Genomic DNA, 22705 nt, shown 5'->3' with positions numbered 1-22705 from the left:
AGATCTTTGTCTAGACCTAATCAAAAGAAAAACAAGTCAAATCCAAACTGAAGGACTTTCTTGGAAATACCCAACCTCCAGTATGCCGTAGAACAGTTAAGATGATAAAAAATGAGGGAAGTCTGAGAGGCTGTGACAGCCCAGAGAACCCTAAGGAGACATGATAACCAAATGTTCTATGGTGTCCTAGATGGGATCCTGGAACCAAAAAAAGTCGTCGGGTAAAAACTAAGAGCATCTGAATTATGTATGGACTTCAGGAATCATGTGTTAATACTGGTTCAGTAGTTGTGACAAATGTCTTAGACTAATGTAACAAGAAAGAAAGTATTAACTATGGGGATAACAGGCTGTGAGGTGTATGGAGAATGGTACTCTCTCCACAGCTTTGCTGCAGATCTGAAACTATTATAAATTGTTTATTAATAATGTTTGTTCTGATTTCTCTACAGAACTCTTACTAGCTGTCAGGATTGAAATAGGCGTGACAGCTACTTTTCCTTTCACAAACAAAGTCCGTAAGGAAAACAGTCTTTCCTTTTACAAAAAAGAAAGTTGAAATGTCCTTTTTGTTTTGCAATGTAACATGATGAGTCACCTGGCACAAGGAAGGTTTCCAGTGCACTGTGTGGTTGATGGTTTGAAGCAGTTACTTTCTAAGAGTGGCTTTGCATCTCAAAGAACTTGTTACTAAGATTCTTCACCTTGCGGTTGGGTAGTTTTTCATTGGAATGTACCAAAACAATGTGTTTGTAAAGGCTAATTTTAGTATGTGTCTTGTATTTTAAGAGACTCTTCAGGTGCAGGTAAGGATGGGATGCACATAAAAATTTTCACTGACGGTTGTTTTTCTAAGTTTTTCCTAAACACAGGCCATTCTTTTCTCCAGTTTCCCAAATGTGACCACATTTCCCAAGATGTCCATCTCATAATGAACCTCCTGTTTTAAAAATGCATGTATATTATTTCATATTTCTGAGTTCAGAGGAGTGTTCTCCAGGTCCTGTGTCTGTTTCTAAGTAGGAAGTCTCTTGTTTGACAAAGCACAGAGAGGAACTCTTCCCTTTGCACAATAATTAATAACAATTCACATAATTATTTGGGGGATAAACAGTTATTGAAGAAGAGCTTGTACTGAAATAGCTTTTTTTTTGCTGCATTGTGACAAGATGAAAACAAAGCATTTTCTCCCAAAGCAGTGACAATAGACACAGAGCTTGTCAGTAGCAACCCAGTTGGTTCCCAGCTGCCAGCTGTTCAGTAGACTCCCATGAAATGATTAATTGGTCTCAATCAGGTCTCAACAGGAAGTATCCACTTCATGGTAAATATCACAACTGGTACTAATTAGCTCTGTTGTCACCTGTCGCAGCTGGTAGACTAGGAGCTGAGTCAGGTGAACGATTTCTACACCTACAACAGAAGTCCATCTGGAGGGGGGTCGGAGACTCAATGCCAAAGGCCACCGTGTGGTGGGCAGGGAACCGAAAGCCCACCCTGCCATGCGGGGATGCATGAAGGTCAGTCTGTGATTGCCAGTCCCACAGCACAAAGTAACAAGTGTGGCTGGAGGGCGGCTTGTGGATCTCAACAAGAAAGTGGACCTGCATTCAACTGATGCAAGGTTTCACCTTATATTGGCTTCTTTGTCAGCCAGGCTGTAGTTCAGATCTGGGCTCACCAGTTACTACACATTTGCTCTTAAGCCAGTGGCTTTTTTTGTCTGAGCCCGGGTTTTGTAACCTGAAAAAAATGGAGGCAAAATTATCCACCTAATAGAATTGATATAGCAATGTACATGATATGTTTGGCATTCACTAGGTGCTCAAAATTTTTGGTGTACCTCCACAAGCGGATAGCCATGTAACCTGGTGTGACAGTAGGAATGATCATTAGTCCTCCTAATAAGCAAGAAAACTTTCAGGTGTTCGGTGTCAGTCTAGAAAGTGATCCTAAAGGGAAGTGGTGATCTAAACTTTCATTATCCTTTTCATTGATCATTTTCTGAGAGCCTACTAATTAAGGAGGGGAGGGGAAGTAAGAGAGATGTAAACAGCAGTCAATAAAATGGAAGGACACGAAGCAACGGCATTGTAGCAGAGAAACGCTGGTTGTATCCTGTGTGTCTCCGCTGGGCAGATCGTGAAAATGGCGTGTGACCCCAAGAAGGAAACATCCCAGGCATGGCCAACACTGATGGAGGAGGAAATTCCTCCCACAGTGACCTTGGGCCATACTCTGATTCATTGTTTTAGAACTGAGTTCCCCAAATTTTTTAGTGATACAAAGCACTAGGTGCTGATAAAACACACGGACCAACAGGTCTCTTCAAAATTTTGATTAAGTAGATCCAGGCTAGGACTTAGGAATCTGTGGGTTGTTTTTTTTTTTTAATTAAAGTATACTTGGCAGCATACAATATTATATTATTTTCAGGTGCACAATATAATGATTTGATGTTTATACACCTTACCATGTGATTACCATGGTAAGTCTAATAACCATCTGTCACCATGCAAAGTTATTATTAGCTGTATTCCCTGCCTGTATACACATCTCTGTGGCTTATTTGTTGTATAACTGGAAGTTTGTACCTCTTATTCTTCACCCTTTGTACCCATTCCCCTACCTTTCTCCCCTCAGGCAACCATCAGTTTGTTCTCTGCATCTATGAGTTTCTTTCTTTTTTTTTTTTTTTTTAGATTTCACATATAAGTGAAATTATATGGTATTTCTTTTCCACTGTTTGACTTATTTCACTTAATATAATACCCTCTAGGTCCATCCATATTGTCACAAATGGCAAAATTTCATTCCGTAATATTCCATGGTATATACATACCACATTTTCTTTATCCATTCATCTATTGATGGACACCTAGGTTTCTTTCATATCTTGACTATTATAAATAATACTGTAATGAACACAGGGGTGCATGTATTTTTTCTAGTTAGTGTTTTTCTTTTCTTTGATAACATGGAATTGCTAGGTTGTATGATAGTTGTATTTTTAATATTTTGAGGAAGAATCTGTGCTTTTAAAAAACTATCTAAGTTTTCTTATGTTCAGATAAGTTTGAGAACCATTGATTTAAAGTAGTACTTTTCACTTGATTACACATGGGAGTTTCCTATGAAATTTTTAAAAATATTGCTGACCAGCCCGGTTAGTGTGGCTGAGTGGATTGAGCATCATCCCATGGACTGAGAGGTCCGGGTTCAATTCCCAGTCAGTGCACATGCCCAGGTTGCAGGCTTGATCCCCAGTAAAGGGCGTGCAGGAGGCAGCCAATCAATGCTTCTCTCTCACATTTATGTTTCTTCTCTCTTTTCCTTCCTCTCTCTCTAAAATATCAATAAAAACATTTTTTTCTTTATTGATTTTAGAGAGAGAGGAAGGGAGAGATAGAGAGAGATGGAAACATCAATGAGAGAGAACAATGATTGGCTGCCTCCTACATGACCCCCAATGGGGATTTGGCCCACAACCTGGGCATGTTCCCTGACCAGGAATCGAATTGGTGGTGCATGGGTCAACTCTCAACCACTGAGCCACACTGGCCAGGCAATAAAAACATATTTTTAAAAAAATATTGCTGACTGGGTCCTACCCCCAGAAATTCTGATTTATTGATAAGGACTATGGCTTGAGCATCAGGGTATTTTTTAAAGCTCCTCAGATGATACTAAGATACAGGCAAATTTAGAGTAACACTGATTTAGAAAGCAGCCTAAAGGGTCCATGCACCTGCAAATGATGAATTAGTAATAATCAGATGTAAAGTTACATCACAGATAGTAGTTTCCAGTTCTGGTTTAAGATGTGAAATATGCAAAAAATAATTTCAGAAAACTCCCTGGAAGTGGTGTGTGAATTATCCTATTACTCCAGAGTTTTGTTGTATTCAAAAGTACCTGTACTGAAGGAACTGCCAACTATGATTTGGAGCCTGCATCCCCTAAACTGACAGTACATGAAGTATGACTGCGAGTATGTATATGAGTAACGATGTGGCATGAATCTCATCTTGCCTTTCACTGAGGAGTTACCTCTGGTTCTAACTTTGCAATCTTTCCTCTTCCTGCTCTAACTCAGTTTCCAAAGTGAGTAAGAGTCAGGACGAAACATTGCCATCCACAACAGGAGCTATAACTAGGCAGGAGGGTCTGGGAGACCAGAGAGAATCAATGTCCTAGACAGGAGGGGAGGGTTGCCAAAAAAGGACTCCAAAGAGCATAACATGTAACAAAGATGTAGTAACACTTCTAACAGTTTCTCCACCCAGATTCTCAAAGCAGGAACAAGCGTTGCTAACGGAGTTGTCTAGGAAAGATTCACTGATGAGGTGTTCTCTGGACCTTCATTGTCTCTAGAAATGTTTCTTCAAACCACAGAGTAGTCATTTCTGACTCTATGTGGGGGCATATTATTTATCGATCTTTAAACTTATTTAAAATCTTCTAACAGTCCCAGGAAAAGAGGCAAAGAAAATGCTCTGTTTGTGGGCAGGGCAAGAACTATCATGCTCCTATGATGAATTGAAGCTTCAGGCTTAGACACCTCACACCAATCAGGATGCGAGAAGAAGAAGAAAAAAAGCATTAAACAACAAGTGTTGGTAAGGATGTGAAGAAATTGGAACCTTTGTGTCTTGATGAGAAGAATGTAAAATGGTGCAGCCACTATGAAAAAACAGTATGGCAGTCCCTCAAAAAATTAAAAACAGAATATGATCCAGCAATTCCACTTCCAAGTATCTACCCCGAATAATTGAAAGCAGGGTCTTGAAGAGATATTTCTACACCCATATTAATAGTAACATTATTCACAGGAGCCAAAAGGTGGAAACACACGTGGCCATTAACGAATGGATAAACAGAAGGTGGTGTACATATATATGATGAACTATTATTCAGCCTTAGAAAGGATGGGCATTCCGGTACAAACTACAACACGGATAACGGGTAACACTTGTAGCACTACTTGGGCATAGTAACACCTTGAGGACATTTTGCTACATGAAATAAACCAGTCACAGAAGGAAAAACACTATATGATTCCATTTCTGTGAGGTTTCTAGAGGAGTCACATTAATATAGACACAAACTAAAATGGTGGTTGCCGAGGGCTGAACGGAGGGTGGAGAGGAGGAATTGAGGTTTAGTGGATACGGAGTTTCAGTTGGGAAAGATGAAAATGTTCTGGGATGGATGGTGGTGATGGTTGTACTGCAATGTGAATGAACGTGCTTAATGCCACTGAACGGTACACTTAACGATGGTTAAGATGGTAAACTTTATGTTGTATGTATTTCATCATAACTTTTTTAAAATCAAAGGCATCCAAATTGGAAAGAAAGGATTGAAATTCTCATTATTTGGAGATGATATGACACTACATATAGAGAACACTAAAGATTCCACCAATAAAATGATTAAAACTAACAAATGAATTCAGTGAAGTAGCAGAATATAAAATCAATATTCAGAAAAAGGTTGCATTTTTATATACCAATAATGAAATACCAGAAAGAGAAATTAAGAAAACAATCCCACTTAAAATTGCACCAAAAAAATAAAATACCTAGAAATAAATTTAACCAAGGAGATAAAAGATCTTTACTCAGAAAACTATAAGGCATTGAAGAAATGAATTGAAGAAGACACAAATAAATGGAAGGATATACCATGCTCATGGGTAGGAAGAATTAACATCATTAATATATCCATTCTACCCAAAGCAATCCACAGATTCAATGCAATCCCTATCAAAATACCAATGGCATTTTTCATAGAACTAGAACAAATAATCCTAAATTTTATGTGTAACCAAATAAAACCCTGAATAGCCAAAGCAATCTTGAGAAAAAAGAACAAAGCTGGAATTATCATGCTCCCTGATTTTAAACTATACCACAAAGTTACTATTACTAATCGAAACAGTATGGTACTGGCATGAAAAAAAGATGCATAAATCAATGGAATAAAATAGAGAGCTCAAAAATAAACCCACGCCTATATGGTCAACTAATCTATAACAAAGGAGGCAAGAACATACAATAGAGTAAAGACAGTCTCTTTAATAAATTATGTTGAGAAAACGAACAAAGAAATGGAACTAGACCACTTTCATACACCATATACAAGATAAATTAAAGACTTAAATGTAAGTCCTGAAACCATAAAACTAAAAGAAAACATATCATTTTGGATATGTCTTCTCAGGCAAGAGAAACAAAAGAAGAAATAAACAAATGGGACTATGTCAAACTAAAAAGGTTTTGTACAGTGAAGAAAACATCAATAGAACAAAAAGACAAAAGGACAACCTACTGAATGGGAGAAGATATTTGCCAATGAAACTTCTGATAAGGGGTTAATATCCAAAATATATAATGAACTTATCCAACTTAACACCAAATAAACAAAAAACAATTTGATTAGAAAATGGGCAGAGGACCTGAATAGACATTTCTCCAAAGAGGACATACAGATGGCCAAAGACATATGAAAAGATACTCAATATCACTAGTCATCAGGAAAATGCAAATTAAAACCACAATAAGATACGACCTCACACCTGTCAGACTGGCTATCATCAATAAATCAACAGACCAAGTGTTGGTGAGGATGTGAAGAAAAGGGAACCCTCACGCACTGTTGGTGGGATTGTAAATTGGTACAACCACTATGGAAACAATATGGAGGTTCCTCAAAAAATCAAAATTAGAACTACCATATGACCCAGCAATTCTATTTCTCGTTATTCCCAAAAACACTAATTCAAAAGATATATGCACCCCTATGTACACTGCAGCATTATTTACAGTAGCCAAGATATGGAAGCAACCTAAGTATCTATGCATAGATGAATGAATAAAGAACAGGTGGTACATATATACAATGGAATATTACTCAGCCATAAAAATGAATGAAATTTTACTATTTGCAAAAACATGGATGGACCCCGAGCAGCGATTATCAACCTTTTTTATTTCATGACACACACAGACTAATTGCTAAAATTCTGTGGCCCACCAAAAAATATACATTTTTTTTGCCAATCAGACAAAAAATAGGTATAATTTTGATTCAGTCACTGGACGGCTATTGTTGTGTTGGCTGTTGTCATTATTTTATTTGACCATCTAAGAGGAAAGAGGTCAGTTCCCTCGACTAAATAGTTAGATAGCGCATGTTTTAAAAATTCTTGTGGCACACTGGTTCAAAATCACTGACCTAGAGGGAATTATGCTAAGTGAAATAAGTCAGACAGAGAAAGACAAATACCATATGATTCTAAAAAAACAAAATAAATGGAACGAACAAATAAAACAGAAACAAACCTACAGATAACAGAAAACAAATTGATCGTCGCCAAGTGGAAGGGGGTTTGGGAGACTGGGTGACAGGGTGAAAGGGATTAAGAAGTACAAATTTCCAGTGATAAAAACAGTCCTAGGCATGTGTACAGCACAAGGAATAGAGTCAATACTATTGTAATAGCTATATATGGTGTCAGATGGGTACTAGATTTATCAGAGTGACTACTTTGTAAGGTATATAAATGTCTAATTACTATGTTGTACTTCTGAAAAAACTATAATACTGTATATACATTGTAATTAAAAAGTAAATTTAAATAATTTGAAAATTTGCCAAATGTGTGTGTGTGTGTGTGTGTGTGTGTGTGTGTATTAGGGCTTGGAGGACTCACATAGCTGGTAGGTTTCAGAGCAAGAAGTCAGCTCTTGGGACTCCAAATGTGTCCACACTGCCTTTCTACCTAGTGTTTCATGGGGCCAGACACTGAAGATTTTCTGGGGAAAGTAAAGAGGATTGAATAATTATTGGAGGAAAGAGTAATAAAATAGTCCAGTCAGTTTCCTGAAGATAATAAAGAGGTTGGTAAACTCCATGAGATCAGAACCATGTCTGCACACTAACTTTCTAAAAAATCAAGTTATAAGCCTGGCCGGTGTGGCTCAGTGGTTGAGCATTGACCCATGCACCAAGAGATTGCCGGTTCAATTCTCGGTCAGGGCACATGCTCAGGTTGTGGGCCAAATCCCCAGTGGGGGGCATGCAGGAGGCCGCCAATCGATGTTCTCTCTCATCAATGTTTCTCTCTCTGTCTCTACCTCTTCCTTCCTCTCTCTCTAAAAGCCAATAAAGAAAAAAATTAAAAAATAAAAAATTGAGATATAATTCACATACCATAAAATTCATTCTCTTAAGGTGTACCATTCAGTTTTTTTAGTATATTCACAAAGTTGTGAACCGTCACCACTATCTAATTCCAAAATGTGTTATCACCCAAAAAATGAATCCTATATCCCCATTCTCCCCCTGTCCCCCCCCCCCCCCCCCCCCCCGCCAACTGCTAATCAACTTTCTGCCTCTATAGATTTGTCTATTCTGGACAGATCATATAAATGAAATTATATACTATGTGGTCTTTTGTAACTTGTTTCACTTAAAATAATGTTTCCAGGGTTCATCCATATGATAGCATGTATCAGTACTGTGTTCTCTTTTATTGACAAATAATAGTCCATTGTGTGGATTTTCTACGTTTTGTTCATCTGCTTCTCAGTTGATGGACATTTGGGTTGTTTCCACTTTGGAGTTACTATAAATAATGCTGTTGTGAACACTCGTGGACAAGTTTTTGTTTAGCCACACGTGATTGGTTATCATGGGCATAGCCCTAGGAAAGGAATTGCTGGGTCATATGTTAACTTTATGTTTAACATTTTCAGATTCTTCTAGACTGTTTTCCAGAGTGGCTGCCTCATTTTAAATTCCTATCAGCACTGTATGAGTGTTCCAATTTCTCTACATCTTTACCAACACTTGTTATTTTCCTTTTTTCTTCCCCTAGCTTTGTGGAGGTATAATTGACAGGTAAACATGTAAAAGTCATAGCCATCTTAGTGGATGTGAAGGGACAGCTCACTGTGCTTTACTGACTTCTGTGTTCTCAGCACACAAGTCTAGGCACACGATGGCGTCTCAACATCAAAAGGTATGGGAATTCCAAGGGATTCTAGGAGACGTCATCAGAAGGAGTGGTTTCTAATTGTTGGGAAATCAAATTTTAGAATGAGCCACCTTTTTGTTTTGTTTGTTAATACAAACCCAGTCAAGAAGTAACAAGCAGACTAATTCAGTCTTTGCTCCTGGGCCCCCCATTCCTAATAGGGCAATAGCGTTCAGTAGATGGTCATTCTTCTTACAGTTTCGAAGGATGCCCTGTGCACCCTGGAGAGAAATTTAGGCAAAGGGACAGAGAGCTCAGAAGGAAACACGACCCGCTCCCTTCATCTCCACTGCAGTTAAGTACCTGACTTGTGACTCCTGACTTGTGACTCCCGTCTGGGCTTTCCCACCTTGACACCTTGCACGCAGTCAGCCGCCCGGTGCTACATGATTGCCGATAAGAGAGGTTTGCGACAGCAGTGTTCTCCAGTTCCATGTGTTTCCATTAACAAAAGAAATATCTCTGCGGCTTTCTTAGGTGCTTGCAGAAATACATACTCGCTCACTACTAGCCAAAAGCATCTGATCTGTCTCCCTAAGTTCTCTGACAGTTAAGCATTTGCTTTAAGGCAAATAAAATGTCAGCCACCATTAAACAGCATATGGCAACAATATGGCCATTCCCTCTCCAGTGACCAAACCTCTCCCCAGAAGAGATGGTACATGAAACAGGAGATGCTTTTGAATGCAGGACCCCTGTCGCTCCCACCCAGGCTGGTGGCTGGGGAGCGGGCAGAGTGCCACACACAGGACAAACCATATCCAGCGTGAGCATGGGGGACCAGCTGCCCAGCCAGCAGTGACCAAAGGCTACTTGTCCTAGGCATCTGGGTCTGTGGTTAAGGGGAAGAATCCTCCTGAAGCTGGCCTGGATTAGCTCTATAAAATAGAAAACAGCCCCTCAGCTACTTGAGGAGGAGTCGGGACCTACTGCAATTGAACCCAGGGCTGCGCAGGGAGCGGAGGGGAACATTGACAGCGGAGCTCCACCCGACTGGGCTCGGTGGAAATTCCTCCATGAATGGGGTGAAATAAACAGTCTCGAAATGGATGATGAGGGTGTGGAGCCCAGCTCGTGTTCAAGCGGCCACGTGGCCATATGGATAAAGAGGGGTGCCCCTCAGACTGACATCCCTCAGAAGAGGGGGTGGGGGGGTGGGAAGAGATAAACCACAGAACTTATATGCATGTATGCATGACCAATGGACATGGACAACTAAGCCAGGGACGGGGCGGGGGTGGGGTGGGGAGGGGGGTGCCAATGGGGTTAAAAAGGTAAAATATCTGTAACAAAAAAATAAAGAAAGAATTAAAAAAAAAAAAAGAGGGGTGCCCTTTCGCAGGGACAGCCAGGAAGCAGGCCGGCTGCTCAAGAGGAAAAATAAACCAGGTTTCCTCCGGAGCCTGGCTCTGCATCTGCGGAGGACACCAGAAATGTTCGGGGGCGATGACCTGATCCTGACAGCTAGTCTGAAAACCGTGCTGGTCCTCATTTAGGGGAACTATAGTATGCGGGTAATCAAAATGCGATGCTCGTCCTGACATCGCACCTCCTGCGTTACATGTTGTTGTGTTAGTCGGTCATGCTCCTCAGTTTTACATCAAGCCTTTAACATATGAGCTTGGATTTCTGGGCCCTGTTTGACTATCAACAAGGCCACATCAGTGCAATTACTAGCCTTATAAAAACAGTTCAACCGTAGTGTCAGGAAAGCTTTGATTCGATAGTTAACATGTTCCAAAAATTCTCAACTTGCTCATGATTTTTCCACTCATGTAAACGACTTGACTTGAATGTTTAAAGGCCGTACATCATTTCTCAAAATAATTCTGTCTCCAATATTTTAAAGAATAAAATAAAAATAGGTACAAAGTTAAAACTACAAAGAATACCTATATAGATACATATTTTTATAGAGCTGAGAATAACAAGGTAAGGAAACGTCTTGTTTCCGATTGATTTTGTTTTGTCTAAACTGTATGAATCATATAATTTAGTAATGCTTTATTATGACACTGAATAACTGAATTAACACAAAATGTTAAGTGCCTAGGAAAGTGATTAAATTTTTAAAATAACATTAATATTATTGTTTTTCACAGAATGTGTCTTCAGAAAATGTACTGTTAAAAAGGAGAACAAAAAAATTACATATTTTAGTAGTGTCAATCAGCTTTTCTGGAATGCTTTTTTCTTTAGCAGCAGATGTAACTGATAGGATGATATCATCCTTTGCTCTCTGTGCTGACAGTCTGTAAATTCCGTGACAATTGGCAACAACAACTAGATCAGTAGCTGTATGAACAGCAGGCGGCTGCTGGGGGTTTTCTAGGACATGTGACTCCTATGAGGTTGATGCATACTCTCCAAATCAGAAGAGGAGCTTTCTCTGTCCAGGCTTAGTTGGGAGATGGTTCAAAAGGAACCTAAACATTTGGATGAAAAATAAAAAAAATTCAATCCTCCAAATGTTTGCCACCATTACAGCAAACATCAGGGCACTTAAAAACATCTTTAGGCCCTGGCCGGTTTGGCTCAGCAGTTAGAACAACAGCCTGCAGACAGAAGTGTGGCAGGTTCGATTCCTGGGTCCTGTGGGAGGCAACCAATTGATATGTCTCTCTGACATGGATGTCTCTCTCTCTCTTTCCATCCCTCCCTCTCTCTCTGTCTTTCTTCCCTCTCCATCCCTACCACTCTCTCTAAAAATCAATAGAAAAAAATCCTCAGGTAAGGATTAACAACAATAACAACAAAAAAAATCAAGAAATGACAGAATTCTAAACTTTACAACTAGATAAGTGTGATCATACTGCCTTAATGTTTCCATATGAATGACAGCATGTCAGATGTGGCCTACCCTGGAGATCTGGTTTGAGCCTTTATATATATTCTATAATAGACTGTATATTATAATTAATGTAAAGCTGTAAAATAAGCGAAAGTGTTGACTCATAAGCTAATCCTCCATTTCTAATCTTTTGAATGTAAAATAACAATATGTCTACTTCATCGCTCATGGAGATATTGTAAAGATTGGTTTGCAGTAAAACAGAGTAGCCTCTGGTGGCAGAACTCTGGGGCTCCGAGGTGTTGTTCCTTTTTTAGCATTAATTTGACAAATGTAGATAGAATTCTAAATTCGAGATGAGGGCTTTTGTGACATTTGCAATTTTTGAAATGATTGGGTTAGCACGTAGTGGGCACTCACGGTGATGAATGAATGAATGAATGAATGAGAGTGAACAAATGAACGAATGAAAAAGTAGGAAGTAGAGTTCTCACTTTGTGGGGTTACAGTCTTGCTGATGGCTGACTATGTGTTTCAGTTTTGTAAAAATATTCCTGCTGTTTATTTTTCTCTACTTTAGTCTCTCAACAAACTGTGCAAAGTTTGGAGCAGTATTTGCTGGGATTTAACTGAAATGCGGAAGCAATCAAGTGGTCGAATTCTGGATTTTTCTAATTTAATGACATTCCTTTATCCATATTGATTGGAGCTTTGGTAAATTCAATTGTTGATACCACCTGGATAATTTTAAGTCTTTCTGAAGCTTTAAAAAAATGTTTCCAACATAACTCAAGCAACATAAGAATTTCATCAATTGAAAGCTAAGAATCGTTTCTGTGGGATGTGTAAAACAAGAAGCTGACCGGCATTATTTTCTTTTTCTTTAATTCAGTATCATTATTGAGAGTTATTCTTGAACTTTATGAAAACCAGATTGGGGCACACATGCATGTTCTCCATTGAAACGTGTTCAAGGAATTGGAACTGAAAATCATTCAAACTAGGAAAACATGACATTGAAAAATAGTCCACATTCTTTAATCTACCTCAGAGTGTCTGAGACTGTTTCTGGCTAGAAAGCCTTAGACTGGTAGTAGATACTTTTTTAGAAATGGGTGTTCAGCTTCCTAGTCAGAAAGAGGTCATATATTTTTTTTCTTCAATCATTTCTTTACTTTGCTGGCTTGTCAGCTACAACCTTTGATCCTCTGCCTCTGTTGCTCAGAAAGCTGTGATTTTTCACTATCGCCAACAGCAAAAAGTCCAAACCGTGCCTGCCATTCATGGCCTTCTCTTCAACCTCTTCTACTACCAGCCTCATCCAGGCAAGCTCCTTCCCAGCCGGATCAGGCTGTGGGCTGGTCCTCAGCCGCTGTGTTGGTGCCCCCAGTCGGTCTCCATCTCCCACGAACCCGTTTCTTTTCCTCTCCACTTGCTGAATGTTCCATGTAGACTTAAATAAATCTCTCCACGAGGTCTTTCTAACGACCCTACCCTTCCAAGTCTCCTCTTTTCTCCCCTTTCTTAGCTCAAATGCATCTTCCCCCATCACACACACACACACACACACACACACACACACACCTGTGCTCCTGGGATTTAGTCCTGGCAGGTACCACATTCAAGGCTGCTGCTTGTGTGTGTAAGTTGTGTCCTGCATGCTTGTGTCAAGCCCAAAGGACAAGTGAGGACAAACTTTCGCCTTACCCACCTGCGTGACTATGTCTGTGTAGAGAGGCACCGTGGACGAAGGCGTGGACAGGCATGTATGGATTAGCAGGAGCTCTGCCTACGTGCCTCATAGTTTCCTTTATCAGGGCACGAGTCTGTGGAGGGCAGTGATTACCTTAGTTTTCCCATCCTGCCTGGTACAGTACCTTTCTTACACACAAGATCGCTTACTGACTTTAATTGAATGATGAAATGTATTTATTTCAAAACAATTACTCCGGCATATAAACACAAACAGGGCAAACACTGCAGGAATCAAAAGGGACTCCTGAGCAGAGGTGGACCAGCCAGCTTGCTGACGTTACGTGTATCGTGCTTCTGTCTCAGCTGAACAATTGCCTATAAAATGTTGTGCTCAGTAGTCTTTTGTGGAATTTCAGAAACCACAGTCACTATGCTAGGACAGACCATGGCAGAGTTGGACTGAAATCTGCTTCAGACTATTTGTTAAAATGGGCAAAGAATAACATTAAGAGTTGTCTGAAGTGGGCAGGATCCAGCTCAGGAGAATGCTCCTGGGAGGCGAGGGAACTGGAGGAGGAACTGGTTGGATCAGTCTGAGGTCAGTGTGCCTCCTAGAAGTCTACACGAAGCCCAAAACAGAAAAAGCACCCCATCTCAAAACCTTCGAAGCCTTGCCAACACGGTACATTGCATAACTTGATGTGGCCATGACCTCAAAGTAGAGAATTGCTTCGTAAAGACGTCAGTGGACAATCAATACTAGCTCTGATACAACTTTATTGGTCCATGGGAAATGTCCATCAGCCGAGCTTCCCAGACCACAGAACAATGAGATGCATCAGCTAGGTGTTATGCCTATTTGATGACATGGCCAGGACTTCAGATTTCAAGTTTCAAAGGGTAACCATCGGCCACCCTCTCGAGGGAAAGTCTGTCTGTGGACATAATTTCCTAAGCACTATGCACTGAACAATTGCTTTATGTTTTCCAGGATGTGTTTAGTTTATGGAGTGAACTGTTTTCAGGAAGAAACAAACGTTCGCCCAGCATTTCACAGTGCCCCTCCCTCCCTTTTCCTCCACAGTCCTCAGTGATGTCCGTCTGCTTTGCTCGTTTCCATCCCAATTTGGTGATCGGTGGGACCTATTCGGGCCAGATAGTCCTGTGGGACAATCGCAGTCATCGGAGGACGCCCGTACAGCGGACGCCCTTGTCAGCTGCGGCACACACAGTAAGTCAAGCTTTTGTCACATCCCTGTCCGCCACCCAAGCCCAGAAAGAGGTGATAGCTGAGGAAATACAGTGTTGTCAGTAACTCCAAGTTCCAAGTGTCTAATTTATAGTGATTGTATCCTGACTGATTGAAATAAGGCTGAGTGCAAAGTAGACAAAGGAAGCTCTGGGTCTAGAGAAGGTTCTCAATATTCTACAAGTTTTAACACATATGAAGGATTTCTTTAGTTGCCCAAAGGCCGCGGGGGATGGTGGATTCAAACAAAAAAGGGCACGAGGAAAACTTTGGGAGAGGCATCTGTTAAACTGTTTTCCTAAACAGACCCTTCACATTTACCTTTTAAGATAGAAACTCATTCTCAAAGAGACCATGAAGAGTAAGCCTTTCGGGTCTCAGGATGGCACCTTCAGGTCTCAGGATGCCAACAGGCCTTTCCCACTTGTGACTGGAGGGAGTGCTATGACTTTAAATTCTGGAATGTGTGGTGTAAGTCTCAACAGTAAAGTCTGCAGTGACAATATAATCCCTAAGGTTAAAAGTTAACATCTCAAAGCCATTACCCATAATTTAGCAGAAGAGGTTCAGTATAGTGTTTGGAAGACAACTACTCTGTCATTTCCTTTAAGAGAATGACAGGTGTGTTTAGCAATTGTTAGGAGGAATGAGAAGACAGGCATGTCTCCATCAATCCTTGCTACCTTGACATTCAGGGTAACTGATGTTCTTTCTCTGAAATGCCCAAATTATGCCCAAGGAAACAGCTCTGCTATTGTTTCAGTTTCCTGAATGTGGTTGCCTCATTTGTTTCATCTGCTGGCCTCAAAACCACTCCAGCTTTAAAAAGGGACTGCTGGCTGTTTCAGCCAGACCATCAAGAGGAAAATGCTTCCCCTCTCGGAAGATTGACAATGGGAAATGCCAAATGCCAAGTCGGCCTTAATTCTGATTGACTGGGGGCCTAAGACGCATGCAGGTGAAACTAGTTCTTGGGAATCTGGGAAAATTGCTCATGCCTACCCCATTTCTCCAAACTAATAACAGGAAATTGTGACCCAGGAGAAGATGGGCTTGACTCAGGCGTTTGCTCAAGGAGCGTGAAAACGCTTCTTGGCTCGATGTGTCTACCTAGTGTGCTTGTGAGCATACCTCCTGAAATTTCAAAAAATTAGAAATCCAAAGGTTAGATTATTTAGCAAGAAGCTTTGGAAGAAAATGGAAATGGAGGAGCTCTTTCAAAGAGTTCATTTCTCTTTTTCAAATGGGATTGTCACAACCAAAACACAATTATTGTCAAACAGCGACATTATTTCTGTTAGAAAATAAAACAATTTATTTTTCTCTTTTGCTGTGTTATGTTGAATCCACAGCTTAAAAAGTGCATAGTAAATTTCGTGACTATTTTTCAATGCCCACTAATGCCTGACTGATTGGTCCCAGGATCAAAAGTGGTTAAGAAAAAAGAGGTCCCCCACAGATTACTAACTAATTTCCTTTCACACCCACCACACATATGCATTTGGGACAACAGGAAATCCTAATTAAAGAAAAAACCTTCTGCCACACAGTAAGTTTATTCCTAAAATAAATAAAAACAAGCTGGCATCTCGACAGGAAAAATGAGCTGTACCATTGCATTTTTCTCTCCATTAAGTAGAGTTGTGTATGTTTGTGTCTGTGTGTGAGTAGACATGCCCACATGTCTGTTTCTGTTCGGGTTTCTTTACATCTCTCTTTTTTCTTTCAAACTGAGTTTTATTACTCCTGAAAGCAACGGCCAGTAGTACTGATTAAAGCCAGGGAGGGGCTCCCACACATATTCCTTCTCTGGGCATTTGGCCCTACACATTTTTCTAGATGCCTTCTTTCCCTACTGCACCCCTCTGCAGGAATTCCAGTCCATTAGGGTCTTGGTAATTTGTGTTGATGTCCGGTGGTTAACAAAGAAACCCCACTGGGCTTTATTTGTTGTTGTTGTTGATCCTCACCCAAGGATATTATTCCATTGGTTTTCAGAGGGAGGCAGAGAGAGAAAGAAACATCGATGTGAGAGAGACACATTGATTGGTCACCTCCCTCATGACCCTGACTGGGGCTGGGGATTGAACCTGCAGTCCAGATATGTGCCCTTGACTGGGATTAAACCCACGACCCTTCAGTCCATGGGTGGACACTCTAACCACTGAGCCAAACCAGCCAGGGCCCTGTTGGGCACTTGCTAAAAACACACTAGGTAGCCCTGGCCGGTTTGGCTCAGCGGTTAGAGCGGTAAAAGAGGTGACATGATGGCCAAAGCAGCGAGTGTACTCTTAGGATGCACTAATACAGGCATATTTTTTATCACATAAGAAGTGACAATTCAACACTCCTTGGATTTCTAGATTCTCTCGGTCAGAATAGAGGCAGATAATTTTGTTTCATTCTCAGAACTCCATTGTTGACAGGAACTCAGGCAAAACATAAGATATTCAAAAGAGAGTCACCAGGATGGGGAAGGTATTGCAAACCAGGTACTCAAGGAACAGCTGAAGGACTTGGGGATGATTAGTCTGAGTAAGACAGGACTGGGGAGAGGAAGGGTATAGCAACAACCTAAATATTGTGTTGATCTGTGTAATCCCAGAGGACACTCTACCGAAAATATCTCAAGCTTTCTTTACCCCATTGGTAGAAGGAAGAACGCTCCAGGAATTGTGCTGAAACGGACTAGCCCTCAGAAAGGTGTTTAAGCAGCATTTGGACCACCTCTTGGTAAAAGCAGATGAGCAGCTGCCCTAGATGATTATTATGGTTCCTTCTGACCAGGAGTTTATATGATAATAACAGTTTGGGAACCATTCTCTATATAATATCAACTTTCCAATATTAAAGATTGTTTCATTGTCATTGTGGCTAGGTATAATGGACAGTAACTCATCAACAGTAAGACTTAGACTGTCAGCTATTTGCACAGAGAAGCATCAACTAAGTTGTGGTTTGGCCACTGATGGCTAAGCTGCTTGAAATCTAACCCAAATTGCTGCTAGGTTCTGCTTATGCTAACCTTCCATTTAGTATTTAATGTGCAGCTGTAAATGATTTTAGCCTACCATTTAGGATTCTACAGAGTGGGATAAGCTACTTGAGTTATGACAGAAGGTTAGAGCATCTTGCTTACGATTCCTGGGATGTATAAATGACCTTTCTCAAGGCCCTGGCCAAAGCTAAGCCTCCATCGTATACCAAATGATATTTTGAAAAAATAAATCTATCATTATCCTAGATTTTGCAGTAACATAAAAGAGCCTAATTTTATCCCACTGGGCGCATGGTGCCAATAATTTCCACCACCAACATCTCTCTCTCTCAAATTAAAGGGGCTGATGAATATTAACCACTTTTGTAAAGAATGTTAACAAATGTTTGGCACTGTGACCATAATGCCTTAAACTCCAGATTTAGTAACAACGTATTCCTTCCAAAAGTCAGTAGTTCTTCCCTTTTGAAGACGGGCTTTTTCCATCACTCTTGGTGAGCTTAGAAGCCAAACTGGGCAGGGGAGACTCATCCAAGTAATCCAGACTCACCTCCCTGCAGGGTTTCTGCCCATCAGTCTGCATTTGCTCCCCCCAGCTCCCTTCAGCTCCGTTGCACTGCATCTGACTGAGCAAGGGGAAGCTTTGTATTTCCACTACTAGGTGTTGCTGCCAGAGCTTTTAGAAAGAAATCAGGTTCAAATCAAAAGTGGCAAATGACCTGAGGCTTGTATTATTGTAGGATTATGTCCCTCTTTAATCCTTGTTTTGGAGTAATGTGTTTGACACTCCAGTGTAAGCATTTCCTCCTGGGTCGGCGTCTGATCCTCCCTGTTTATGTTTTTGCAGCATCCCGTGTACTGTGTAAATGTTGTTGGGACCCAGAACGCTCATAACCTCATCACTGTCTCTACTGATGGTAAAATGTGTTCCTGGAGCCTGGACATGCTCTCAACTCCACAGGTGGGTTTGTTTTCCCCTACACAGAAGAGCATCCTGGTTAAAAGAGATACCTGCCTAATGGAACATAGTTCCTAAAAGCCAAACCCTCACATCCTATAGGAGCTAAAACCAATGGATGCACTTGAAAGAGTGGGGCCTGCCAGCAGTCTCCTCTGGAAGCCAAAACCCATTTCCTTTACCGCAAATCATGTAATTATTATAATACGTTAATCCTTAGGTCAGTTTCAAGTGAAAATGAAATAATCCATTTTGAAGCATAGTAATTATAGAAGTTGCCTGTGGTATGGATTGTAGTTACCCTACAGAATTGTTGAACAGATGCAAACGAGGTGGGAGCTCAGCAGACAATCCCTGATGGGGACGCACCTTGGAGAAGTTTGTCAAACCCCCTGTTTCCTCCTTTCGGATGTTTGTCAGTATGGCTCCTGCCATTCCTTGCTCAACAAATGAGAAGTCAAAAGTGGAAAAGTCCCCAAAGGTTCCAAACCGCACTGATTGCAGCCATGGGAACCAAACAAAGGAACGGAATGGCAGCAACAGATGGGAGGAGGTATCCGAATGCAGCTTTCAGAATATGTGTGTGTATACGTACACACAGGCGGCTCTGCCTACACACACGAACACGTACACACACTGATTTCACATTTCCTTGTGGGAAAAAAATACTTAACTGTCTTTCAATTAAACACACAAAGGAGAGCTTATTGCTATAGCCTTTGACAAAAATGTGAGGAAACCTCAAGAAAATTGCAAATGATATCTAAGAGATAATTCTCAACTTAAAAAAAAAATTGTTTTGCCCTGGCCGGTTTGGCTCAGCGGTTAGAGCATCGGCCTGCGGTCCGGAGAGACCCGGGTTCGGTTCCCGCTAAGGGCACGTGCCTCGGTTGCAGTTTGTCCCTGGCCCTGGTTGGGTCGTGCGGGTGGCAGCCACTCGATGTGTCTCTTTCACGTCGATGTTTCTCTCTCTCTCTCTCCCTCCCACTCTATCTGTGCAAAAAATGGAAAAATGTCCTCGGGTGAGGATAAAAAAAAAAAAAAATTGTTTTTATTGATTTTAGGGAGAAAGGAAGGGAGAGGGAGAGATAGAAACATTGATGAGAGAGAATATCAATTGGCCACCTCCTGCATGCCCCCCATTAGGGATTGGGCCCACAATCTGGGTATGTGCCCTGACTGGGAATTGAACCTGCGACCTCTTGGTGCATGGGTCGACGCTCAACCACTGAGCCACGCCGGCTGGATGATAATTCTCAACTTTAATATTCCTATTCCCTTCCCTGGAATAATGACCCAAAAATGTTTCTCTTGTAATTTTAGAAAACATTGAAGTTTCAAGATACATAAGGAAATGTAGCAACCAGAAGTCTCCACAAAATATAGATGCAGAGAATACTAAAGCTTAATAAGTTTTTTTTATATTTGGGGCAGGGGTTAAGAAGTGTCTTACAGTTTAAGTTTCTCTATTGTTGCTGACTTTAACGTTTTGTAAGTTAAGAGTTGTATGTGGCTATTTTATGGCTTTGTCTTAAAATTCTCAGCAATATGTTTTTCTCTTTTAAAAGCATGGAGATTGTAAACAGATATAAGAGTAAACTCTCTAATTAGGAATTTTTAATTGCCCATTTTGCTGATTAAACGTGCATTTGTTTCCATTAAAACCAGTCGTACAGGGGCTACAAGACCATTTGTATTATTTCTAGCACACCCTCAGACTCCTGTCTCCATACACAGGTTGAGGGTTTCATTGCATGACACCGACTTGGAGCCCTGGTGCCTCTCTGTCCCAAGTGGGCGACCAAGAGACTGTACCCTCCTGGCTGCTAATTTCATAGATGGAGCACACCCTTGGATGGTCCAGTTTTCGTATTATGTTGTCCTAGGGTCTCCTCATTGATACACTCACTCTGTGCGGCCCAGACTGTGAGCACGTGCTTCCAATTTGTTGACGCCTTGGCTGATCTGACCCCATTTATTTGTTTGAGGAGGGGGGACTAGATTCCCAAGCAGCTCTAATGACAGGATCCCCTAGAATGATTGTTTTAAAAATAACTTCAGGTGCACATAGTAGGCTGTTGGATGTAAATAGCAAAAATATTCAGGGATATTAGTTATACTTAATTACTCTTCACTGTCATCAAACTTAATCAGAATGTCTTTTAAAATATACTTTAATTACTGATTTAAAAAATAATTTTAGATAAAATAAAGACTCTTATTGACTATTTTATAAATAATTTTTTTTTTAATTGATTTTAGAGAGAGAGGAAAGGAGAGAGAGATAGAAACATCGTTTGGCTGCCTCCTGCATGCCCCCCACTGAGGATCAGGCCCACAACCTGGGCATGTGCCCTGACCAGGAATCGAACTGGCAACCTCTCGGTGCATGGGTTAATGCTCAACCACTGAGCCACACCGGCTGGGCTCTCATTGACTATTTTAAACACTTATTTAAACACTGTTCTTTGCAGGCTTATAGCCTGTACATCAAATAGCTACCCTTTTATGAAACCTAGTTCCTGTTCAAATCTGGTTTTTCTGACCTGGGTGACAACTTTCTGGTTTGAGTCCATGGAGGACACACACTCTTGCTTTGACAAATGTGCTTCGTACATCTGATATTAATACATGTGTAGTCTCACGAACAATTGATTTTGAAAATGTTTGTAAATACAAGGGTATTGTGTGTTTTATTAAAGCCCGGGGCTGACAAGTGTAACCATTACAGTATTATCTTTAGTTTCTGCACCATTAGTTTCAAAATTCTCACCTGTCATCTCTGCCTGACTTCAGCAGCAGCAGCACACGCTGATGAAATCCAGCCGCCTGAAACCAGAGATACACAGAAGCCTGAATGTCAGGGGCAGTAAAGCGTGGTTTCTGGCACAGCCGGGGTCTTTTGTAATGCTGTGTGAAAAGCAAACAGACGATTTAGCCAGATGATTTTTCCGTGCTATCTTTGGCATGGCAAGGAGTTGACAGAGGGAATGTAACCGAGTCGTGTTTTGGTAGGAGAGCATGGAGCTGGAGTACAATAAGTCCAAGCCTGTGGCTGTTACCGGAATGGCTTTCCCGACGGGAGACGTCAATAACTTCGTGGTTGGCAGCGAAGAGGGTATAGTCTACACGGCCTGTCGTCATGGAAGGTGATTTTGTTTTCTTACCAATGACGTGTTTCTCATTTCCAAAAGTCTGTGATTGCATTCTAGATTATAACCACCCAGCATTAGGAGAAAGGGATTTCTGAAGACATGCAAAGCACCACCTCAAGTCTTCATTATGGTAGAGCATCCATCTGCTCTGGTCATGAGCCATTGAGCCATTTGTAAGCTTTTGATGGTTCATGCTGCCTTATGGAAAAGAGTCCCAGCTTCTTAGCATCCATATAAGACCCTTGACTCCCTGCCTTTTCCCAGCCTCAGCTTTCAGGCTCCAGCCATGCACCCTGGATGAGTCCCCAAATATCATGTATCCCACCGCGCGTCTGTGAGCTTGTGCATTTGGTGTCTTCCTCCCAGTCTGGCGTGTCTCTCCTGCTGGCCTGGATAATTCCTCCTCATTTCCCAGAGCCAGCACAGGTCACCCCACACTGAAGCCTCTCCAAACTCTGCTGGGCAAAGGAAACCATTCCCTCCTTTATGTTTCCATGGAGTTTTCATCCCTTGATTCATTCATTCCTTCAAGGACTACTTACCAAGCACACCGTCTGCCAGGCACCATTACATCATAAAGATGCAGTGGGAACAAAGCAGACATGGAGTTCCTATTCTGGTTGAGGGTGAAAGAATAAATAAATAAATGAGTAAATGTATGATTTAAGACGCTACGCACTATGCAAAAATTAAAAGTAGAATCGATGGGACAGGACTCTGGGCTGTCAGATAGATTTGCTATTTTATATATATGTATGCTTCTACAATAATATTATCTCATTTTATTTCAACTACTTATTCATCTGGCACTTTGCT

At 41.0% G+C, this 22705-nt stretch overlaps 1 protein-coding gene across 5 annotated transcripts in view; it reads left to right on the top strand.

The window, feature by feature from the left end:
* DYNC1I1 (dynein cytoplasmic 1 intermediate chain 1) overlaps positions 1-22705 on the top strand; it is a 308363-nt gene that overhangs the window by 223004 nt on the left and 62654 nt on the right. For all 5 annotated transcript variants that reach the window (XM_036246459.1, XM_036246457.1, XM_036246458.1 and 2 more), the window contains 3 exons: positions 14614-14760; positions 18624-18737; positions 21750-21883. In XM_036246459.1, coding sequence (XP_036102352.1) covers positions 14614-14760; positions 18624-18737; positions 21750-21883 — 395 coding nt within the window. The remainder of the gene's footprint in view (positions 1-14613; positions 14761-18623; positions 18738-21749; positions 21884-22705) is intronic.

This window comes from Molossus molossus, unplaced genomic scaffold (genome assembly GCF_014108415.1).
Source record: "Molossus molossus isolate mMolMol1 unplaced genomic scaffold, mMolMol1.p scaffold_m16_p_7, whole genome shotgun sequence".
Taxonomy (NCBI): Eukaryota; Metazoa; Chordata; class Mammalia; order Chiroptera; family Molossidae; genus Molossus; species Molossus molossus.
Note: the sequence above shows the minus strand (reverse complement) of the source record. Positions and strands in the feature narration are given on the sequence as shown.